Source organism: Borostomias antarcticus (assembly GCF_949987555.1).
Source record: "Borostomias antarcticus genome assembly, chromosome: 19".
Taxonomy (NCBI): domain Eukaryota; kingdom Metazoa; phylum Chordata; class Actinopteri; order Stomiiformes; family Stomiidae; genus Borostomias; species Borostomias antarcticus.
In genome coordinates, this window is record NC_140252.1 from 12,974,850 (window position 1) to 12,984,849 (window position 10,000).

Sequence of the window (10,000 nt, forward strand, 5' to 3'; positions counted from 1 at the left end):
TATACTTAATTTGTTTTCTCATGTCATTATTGAATTGTATTCTTGACGCTTTGGCAATATTGTTCACCTGACATTCATGCCAATAAAGCATATTGAATTGAATTGAAATTGATATACCGTAGAGAGACACACAGAGAGAGAGATGCTGTAGAGAGATATACTGTAGAAAGAGAAATGCTGTAGAGAGACAGAGAGAGAGATATGCTGTAGAGACACAGAGAGAGATGCTGTAGAGAGATATAGAAAGAGAGATGCTGTAGAGAGACACAGAGAGAGAGAGATGCTGTAGAGAGACACAGAGAGAGAGATGCTGTAGAGAGATATAGAAAGAGAGATGCTGTAGAGAGACACAGAGAGAGAGATGCTGTAGAGAGATATAGAAAGAGAGATGCTGTAGAGAGACACAGAGAGAGAGATGCTGTAGAGAGATATAGAAAGAGAGATGCTGTAGAGAGACAGAGAGAGATGCTGTAGAGAGACAGAGAGAGATGCTGTAGAGAGATATAGAAAGAGAGATGCTGTAGAGAGACACAGAGAGATATGCTATAGAGAGATATATAGAAAGAGATGCTATAGAGAGATATATAGAGGGAGATGCTTTAGAAAGATAGAGAGAGAGAGATGCTATAGAGAGATATATAGAGGGAGATGCTATAGAGAGCTATATAGAGAGATATGCTATAGAGAGATATAGAGAGAGATGCTATAGAGAGATATATAGAGGGAGATGCTATAGAGAGATATATAGAGGGAGATGCTATAGAGAGCTATATAGAGAGAGATGCTATAGAGAGATATATAGAGGGAGATGCTATAGAGAGCTATATAGAGAGAGATGCTATAGAGAGATATATAGAGAGAGATGCTATAGAGAGATATATAGAGGGAGATGCTATAGAGAGATATATAGAAAGAGATGATATAGAGAGATATATAGAGAGAGATGCTATAGAGAGATATATAGAAAGAGATGATATAGAGAGATATATAGAGGGAGATGCTATAGAGAGATATATAGAGAGAGATGCTATAGAGAGATATATAGAAGGAGATGCTATAGAGAGATATATAGAGGGAGATGCTATAGAGAGATATATAGAGGGAGATGCTATAGAGAGATATATAGAGGGAGATGCTATAGAGAGCTATACAGAGAGAGATGCTATAGAGAGATATATAGAGGGAGATGCTATAGAGAGCTATATAAAGAGAGATGCTATAGAAAGATTGCATTAACCCCTGGAAGGAACTTGGAGCTACTAGACTGAACTAGAAACATAAGTATATTTTGGTTTCTCTACTGGCTAGTGCTAAGTCATCAGTGTTGTGGTGAAACTGCTTTGTTATTCAAGGTTATTGTGAGAGTTAGTTTCGGCCTGAGCTAGACTAATTGCCCTGTTGAGTGGGCTGTGGGAGTGGCCTGCTGAAGTGAGGATTTATAAACAGCACAGGGCCAAGTGTTCCCCAGATTGCATTAACCCCTGGAAGGAACTTGGAGCTACTAGACTGAACTAGAAACATAAGTATATTTTGGTTTCTCTACTGGCTAGTGCTAAGTCATCAGTGTTGTGGTGAAACTGCTTTGTTATTCAAGGTTATTGTGAGAGTTAGTTTCGGCCTGAGCTAGACTAATTGCCCTGTTGAGTGGGCTGTGGGAGTGGCCTGCTGAAGTGAGGATTTATAAACAGCACAGGGCCAAGTGTTCCCCAGATTGCATTAACCCCTGGAAGGAACTTGGAGCTACTAGACTGAACTAGAAACATAAGTATATTTTGGTTTCTCTACTGGCTAGTGCTAAGTCATCAGTGTTGTGGTGAAACTGCTTTGTTATTCAAGGTTATTGTGAGAGTTAGTTTCGGCCTGAGCTAGACTAATTGCCCTGTTGAGTGGGCTGTGGGAGTGGCCTGCTGAAGTGAGGATTTATAAACAGCACAGGGCCAAGTGTTCCCCAGATTGCATTAACCCCTGGAAGGAACTTGGAGCTACTAGACTGAACTAGAAACATAAGTATATTTTGGTTTCTCTACTGGCTAGTGCTAAGTCATCAGTGTTGTGGTGAAACTGCTTTGTTATTCAAGGTTATTGTGAGAGTTAGTTTCGGCCTGAGCTAGACTAATTGCCCTGTTGAGTGGGCTGTGGGAGTGGCCTGCTGAAGTGAGGATTTATAAACAGCACAGGGCCAAGTGTTCCCCAGATTGCATTAACCCCTGGAAGGAACTTGGAGCTACTAGACTGAACTAGAAACATAAGTATATTTTGGTTTCTCTACTGGCTAGTGCTAAGTCATCAGTGTTGTGGTGAAACTGCTTTGTTATTCAAGGTTATTGTGAGAGTTAGTTTCGGCCTGAGCTAGACTAATTGCCCTGTTGAGTGGGCTGTGGGAGTGGCCTGCTGAAGTGAGGATTTATAAACAGCACAGGGCCAAGTGTTCCCCAGATTGCATTAACCCCTGGAAGGAACTTGGAGCTACTAGACTGAACTAGAAACATAAGTATATTTTGGTTTCTCTACTGGCTAGTGCTAAGTCATCAGTGTTGTGGTGAAACTGCTTTGTTATTCAAGGTTATTGTGAGAGTTAGTTTCGACCTGAGCTAGACTAATTGCCCTGTTGAGTGGGCTGTGGGAGTGGCCTGCTGAAGTGAGGATTTATAAACAGCACAGGGCCAAGTGTTCCCCAGATTGCATTAACCCCTGGAAGGAACTTGGAGCTACTAGACTGAACTAGAAACATAAGTATATTTTGGTTTCTCTACTGGCTAGTGCTAAGTCATCAGTGTTGTGGTGAAACTGCTTTGTTATTCAAGGTTATTGTGAGAGTTAGTTTCGGCCTGAGCTAGACTAATTGCCCTGTTGAGTGGGCTGTGGGAGTGGCCTGCTGAAGTGAGGATTTATAAACAGCACAGGGACAAGTGTTCCCCAGATTGCATTAACCCCTGGAAGGAACTTGGAGCTACTAGACTGAACTAGAAACATAAGTATATTTTGGTTTCTCTACTGGCTAGTGCTAAGTCATCAGTGTTGTGGTGAAACTGCTTTGTTATTCAAGGTTATTGTGAGAGTTAGTTTCGGCCTGAGCTAGACTAATTGCCCTGTTGAGTGGGCTGTGGGAGTGGCCTGCTGAAGTGAGGATTTATAAACAGCACAGGGCCAAGTGTTCCCCAGATTGCATTAACCCCTGGAAGGAACTTGGAGCTACTAGACTGAACTAGAAACATAAGTATATTTTGGTTTCTCTACTGGCTAGTGCTAAGTCATCAGTGTTGTGGTGAAACTGCTTTGTTATTCAAGGTTATTGTGAGAGTTAGTTTCGGCCTGAGCTAGACTAATTGCCCTGTTGAGTGGGCTGTGGGAGTGGCCTGCTGAAGTGAGGATTTATAAACAGCACAGGGCCAAGTGTTCCCCAGATTGCATTAACCCCTGGAAGGAACTTGGAGCTACTAGACTGAACTAGAAACATAAGTATATTTTGGTTTCTCTACTGGCTAGTGCTAAGTCATCAGTGTTGTGGTGAAACTGCTTTGTTATTCAAGGTTATTGTGAGAGTTAGTTTCGGCCTGAGCTAGACTAATTGCCCTGTTGAGTGGGCTGTGGGAGTGGCCTGCTGAAGTGAGGATTTATAAACAGCACAGGGCCAAGTGTTCCCCAGATTGCATTAACCCCTGGAAGGAACTTGGAGCTACTAGACTGAACTAGAAACATAAGTATATTTTGGTTTCTCTACTGGCTAGTGCTAAGTCATCAGTGTTGTGGTGAAACTGCTTTGTTATTCAAGGTTATTGTGAGAGTTAGTTTCGGCCTGAGCTAGACTAATTGCCCTGTTGAGTGGGCTGTGGGAGTGGCCTGCTGAAGTGAGGATTTATAAACAGCACAGGGCCAAGTGTTCCCCAGATTGCATTAACCCCTGGAAGGAACTTGGAGCTACTAGACTGAACTAGAAACATAAGTATATTTTGGTTTCTCTACTGGCTAGTGCTAAGTCATCAGTGTTGTGGTGAAACTGCTTTGTTATTCAAGGTTATTGTGAGAGTTAGTTTCGGCCTGAGCTAGACTAATTGCCCTGTTGAGTGGGCTGTGGGAGTGGCCTGCTGAAGTGAGGATTTATAAACAGCACAGGGCCAAGTGTTCCCCAGATTGCATTAACCCCTGGAAGGAACTTGGAGCTACTAGACTGAACTAGAAACATAAGTATATTTTGGTTTCTCTACTGGCTAGTGCTAAGTCATCAGTGTTGTGGTGAAACTGCTTTGTTATTCAAGGTTATTGTGAGAGTTAGTTTCGGCCTGAGCTAGACTAATTGCCCTGTTGAGTGGGCTGTGGGAGTGGCCTGCTGAAGTGAGGATTTATAAACAGCACAGGGCCAAGTGTTCCCCAGATTGCATTAACCCCTGGAAGGAACTTGGAGCTACTAGACTGAACTAGAAACATAAGTATATTTTGGTTTCTCTACTGGCTAGTGCTAAGTCATCAGTGTTGTGGTGAAACTGCTTTGTTATTCAAGGTTATTGTGAGAGTTAGTTTCGGCCTGAGCTAGACTAATTGCCCTGTTGAGTGGGCTGTGGGAGTGGCCTGCTGAAGTGAGGATTTATAAACAGCACAGGGCCAAGTGTTCCCCAGATTGCATTAACCCCTGGAAGGAACTTGGAGCTACTAGACTGAACTAGAAACATAAGTATATTTTGGTTTCTCTACTGGCTAGTGCTAAGTCATCAGTGTTGTGGTGAAACTGCTTTGTTATTCAAGGTTATTGTGAGAGTTAGTTTCGGCCTGAGCTAGACTAATTGCCCTGTTGAGTGGGCTGTGGGAGTGGCCTGCTGAAGTGAGGATTTATAAACAGCACAGGGCCAAGTGTTCCCCAGATTGCATTAACCCCTGGAAGGAACTTGGAGCTACTAGACTGAACTAGAAACATAAGTATATTTTGGTTTCTCTACTGGCTAGTGCTAAGTCATCAGTGTTGTGGTGAAACTGCTTTGTTATTCAAGGTTATTGTGAGAGTTAGTTTCGGCCTGAGCTAGACTAATTGCCCTGTTGAGTGGGCTGTGGGAGTGGCCTGCTGAAGTGAGGATTTATAAACAGCACAGGGCCAAGTGTTCCCCAGATTGCATTAACCCCTGGAAGGAACTTGGAGCTACTAGACTGAACTAGAAACATAAGTATATTTTGGTTTCTCTACTGGCTAGTGCTAAGTCATCAGTGTTGTGGTGAAACTGCTTTGTTATTCAAGGTTATTGTGAGAGTTAGTTTCGGCCTGAGCTAGACTAATTGCCCTGTTGAGTGGGCTGTGGGAGTGGCCTGCTGAAGTGAGGATTTATAAACAGCACAGGGCCAAGTGTTCCCCAGATTGCATTAACCCCTGGAAGGAACTTGGAGCTACTAGACTGAACTAGAAACATAAGTATATTTTGGTTTCTCTACTGGCTAGTGCTAAGTCATCAGTGTTGTGGTGAAACTGCTTTGTTATTCAAGGTTATTGTGAGAGTTAGTTTCGGCCTGAGCTAGACTAATTGCCCTGTTGAGTGGGCTGTGGGAGTGGCCTGCTGAAGTGAGGATTTATAAACAGCACAGGGCCAAGTGTTCCCCAGATTGCATTAACCCCTGGAAGGAACTTGGAGCTACTAGACTGAACTAGAAACATAAGTATATTTTGGTTTCTCTACTGGCTAGTGCTAAGTCATCAGTGTTGTGGTGAAACTGCTTTGTTATTCAAGGTTATTGTGAGAGTTAGTTTCGGCCTGAGCTAGACTAATTGCCCTGTTGAGTGGGCTGTGGGAGTGGCCTGCTGAAGTGAGGATTTATAAACAGCACAGGGCCAAGTGTTCCCCAGATTGCATTAACCCCTGGAAGGAACTTGGAGCTACTAGACTGAACTAGAAACATAAGTATATTTTGGTTTCTCTACTGGCTAGTGCTAAGTCATCAGTGTTGTGGTGAAACTGCTTTGTTATTCAAGGTTATTGTGAGAGTTAGTTTCGGCCTGAGCTAGACTAATTGCCCTGTTGAGTGGGCTGTGGGAGTGGCCTGCTGAAGTGAGGATTTATAAACAGCACAGGGCCAAGTGTTCCCCAGATTGCATTAACCCCTGGAAGGAACTTGGAGCTACTAGACTGAACTAGAAACATAAGTATATTTTGGTTTCTCTACTGGCTAGTGCTAAGTCATCAGTGTTGTGGTGAAACTGCTTTGTTATTCAAGGTTATTGTGAGAGTTAGTTTCGGCCTGAGCTAGACTAATTGCCCTGTTGAGTGGGCTGTGGGAGTGGCCTACTCTCCTGGCAGACGATTAGCAATCAGCAGTGACAGGCCTTAAGCATTGACGGCTTAGACGGCGACAGCGGGAAGGAGACAGCTCCCTCCGGCGTGCGACCGAAGGCTAGGGCGGCCAAAGGCACCGGGCGACTTATTCAAGAGCGACTTTGTCAAGTAAGACTGTCAGGAAGGTAGTACATCTACATTTACCTCAGTACCTGTTTTGTTACCATTATGTGTTTGCATCCTATTCCTGTTGTGTTCCCTCTCCGGGGGTCACGCAGACACTGGGTCACCCCCAGACTCCGTAACCCCTCTAACCTCATCTATCCGACTGTCTCAACTCATAGAGAGCAAGTGGTGACAGGGGGACTTTGGAATTGCCAGTCGGCGGTGCCCAAAGCTGAGTTTATCTCAGGCTATGCATCCTTGCTCTCCCTCAGCTTCCTTGCTCTCACCGAGACATGGATCACACCAGAGAACACTGCCACACCCGCAGCCCTGTCAGATGTGTATTCTTTCTCCCACACTCCCAGAGCTGCGAGGCGAGGTGGTGGTACTGGCCTGCTCATTTCCCCAACATGGAAATACTCACTCGTCTCCATCCCACAGTTCTCCCCTCCCTCTTTTGAATTCCATGCTGTCTCTGTCATGTATCCAATCAAGCTCACCATTGCTGTTGTGTATCGCCCACCAGGTCCTCTTGGTGAATTCCTAGAGGAGCTCGATACACTAGTTTCGCACTTCCCAGATGATGGGTCCGCACTCATCCTTCTCGGGGACTTCAACATCCAGAGTGAGAAATTGGAACCTTTCCTCTCCTTCCTCTCCTCCTTCGATCTTCACCTCTCTTCTTCTCCTCCCACTCACAAAGCCGGCAACCAGCTGGATCTCATCTTCACTAGACACTGTTCCACCCCTAACCTCTCTGTCACTCCCCTCCATCTCTCTGACCACTATTTCATGTCCTACTCCCTCTCCATCCCCTCTTCCCCTGTAACTCCTCCTCCTACCCACATGGTTACCGCCCGTAGCCATCTCCGCTCGCTCTCCCCTACTGACCTTTCCTCTACTGTCACCTCCGCCCTCCCCGCCCCTGAATCCTTCTCTCTCCTACCCTCTGATACTGCCACTGATCTTCTCCTCTCTACTCTTTCCTCTTCTCTGGACAATCTCTGTCCCCTCACCTCCAGGCCTGCACGCCCAACTCCACCTGCCCCATGGTTGTCGGACTCAGTGCGTACTGATAGACGGAGCCTGAGAATAGCTGAGCGCAAATGGAGGAAAGGCAAGCTCCCAGAGGACCTTCTTAATTTCCAATCTCTTCTTTCCACATTCTCCTCCTCTCTGTCTGCTGCTAAAGCTGCTTTCTTCCGCTCTAAAATCTTAACCTCTGCTTCCAATCCTAAAAAACTCTTTGAAACCTTCTCTTCACTACTCCAGCCCCCACCTCCTACTCCCAACTCCTCCCTTCTCCCTGATGATTTCGCCAACTTCTTTGACAAGAAAGTTAACGATATCAGATCCTCTTTCCCCCCTCCCCCGGTCAACGCTCCATGCACGAAACTCACCCCCCCATCCCCACCCTCTCTCCACTCCCTGCTCCCCCCCTCCTCTCCACGCCCCACCTTATCCCACTTTTCTCCCCTCTCCCCCAACGAGGCCCTCAACCTTGTAACATCTAACCGCCCCACCACGTGCTCCCTAGACCCTGTTCCCTCGACTCTCCTTCAGTCTGTTGCACCCGAACTCCTTCCCTTCCTAACCCACCTCATCAACGCATCTCTTGTTTCAGGATGTTTTCCCTCTGCTTTCAAGACTGCCAGAGTCACCCCCCTCCTAAAGAAACCATCTCTCGACCCATCTGATGTCAAAAACTACAGACCGGTTTCCCTTCTATCCTTTCTATCCAAAACACTTGAACGTGCTATCTTTAACCAACTGTCTTCGTACCTCCACCAGAACGACCTCCTAGATCCCCACCAATCCGGGTTCAAGGCTGGCCACTCGACAGAGACCGCCCTCCTTGCAGTAACAGAGTCACTCCATGCCGCTAGAGCGAACTCTCTCTCCTCTGTCCTGATACTCCTAGACCTGTCAGCAGCATTTGATACGGTAGACCACCAGATCCTCCTCTCCACCCTCGAGGAGAAAGGCATCGATGGCTCTGCACACTCCCTGTTTGCATCCTACCTGACGGGCCGCTCCTACCAGGTGACATGGAGAGGGTCGACGTCGGAATCGCGTAGTCTGACTACGGGGGTTCCACAAGGGTCTGTCCTGGGTCCTCTCCTGTTTTCCCTCTACACTACATCTCTGGGCTCTGTCATTCGCTCGCATGGCTTCTCCTATCACTGCTATGCCGATGACACCCAACTGGTTCTGTCATTTCCCCCTTCTGATACAGAAGTGGAGACACGCATAGCTGGGTGCTTGGCTGACATTTCGGAGTGGATGACGACACATCACCTCAAGCTCAATCTGGACAAGACTGAGCTGTTGTTCCTCCCGGGGAAGGGCTGTCCGCACCGGGACCTGGCCATCACCATTGAAGACACAGTGGTGACCCCGACTCGGACTGCGAGGAATCTGGGTGTGACCCTGGATGACCAACTGTCATTTTCCTCACATGTCACATCCGTCACACGTTCCTGCAGATTCATGCTCTACAACATCAGGAGGATTCGCCCTTTCCTCACTAATGAAACGGCGCAGGTACTCATCCAGGCCCTGGTCATCTCCCGCCTGGACTACTGCAACTCCCTCCTCGCGGGGGCACCGGCGTCAGCCATTAAACCTCTGGAACTTGTCCAGAAAGCTGCTGCTCGCCTGGTGTTCAACCACCCCAAGTTCTCCCACACAACTTCCCTTCTCCGTTCCCTACACTGGCTCCCTGTAGCGGCTCGCATCCAGTTTAAAACTCTGGCGCTAACCTACAGGGCAATGAAAGGAACAGCCCCCTCCTACCTCCAGGCCATGGTCAAACCCTACATCCCCTCCCGACCACTACGCTCTGCTACCTCAGGGCGACTGGTTGCCCCGTCACTCCGAGGCTCCTGCGGTCGATCGACACGGTCACGGCTCTTCTCTGTCCTGGCCCCGCAGTGGTGGAATGAGCTGCCCACTGATGTCAGGACAGCAGAGTCGCTGCCCATCTTTCGTCGCAGGCTCAAAACTCATCTCTTCAAGAAGTACTACAACAATCCTCCCACCTAAGCACTTATTATATTATATTGCACTGTACTTTAGATTGTGATTCTTGCACTTTGCTTCAGCACTAGATTATGCTCTTAGTCACTTGTTTGTTTTAGAAAGAAGATGCACTTGTGAGTTCTGGCAAGTAGTAGTACATTGGCTCTTCCTACGTTAAATGCAATTATTGTTAGTCGCTTTGGATAAAAGCGTCTGCTAAATGACTGTAATGTAATGTAATGTAGAAAGATATATAGAGGAAGATGCTATAGAGAGCTATATAGAGAGAGATGCTATAGAGAGATATATAGAGGGAGATGCTATAGAGAGATATATATAGAGAGATGCTATAGAGAGATATATAGAGAGAGATTCTGTAGAGAGACACAGTGCTGGGGATGGGGGTGTGGCCGTACCTCCTCGGGCCTGGCTCTGATCGGGGACACATGATTGGTCCAGAGAGCCGTGAAGCTCACATGAGCAGGGCCGGCAGGGATCGTCTTCCTCCGGACGCACCTTTGGGGGGGGGGGAATGGAGGACGAGACAGTTAGTTAGGGAAAAA

General features: G+C 46.7%; 1 protein-coding gene across 1 annotated transcript in view; it reads right to left on the minus strand.

Annotated features, from left to right (window-relative positions):
- The window catches only part of LOC311321970 (laminin subunit alpha-2-like), a gene marked incomplete at both ends in the record, with an annotated part of 84,953 nt that overhangs the window by 28,687 nt on the left and 46,266 nt on the right, over positions 1 to 10,000 (minus strand). The window contains one exon of the mRNA XM_084453983.1: positions 9,854 to 9,953. Coding sequence (XP_084310109.1) covers positions 9,854 to 9,953 — 100 coding nt within the window. The remainder of the gene's footprint in view (positions 1 to 9,853; positions 9,954 to 10,000) is intronic.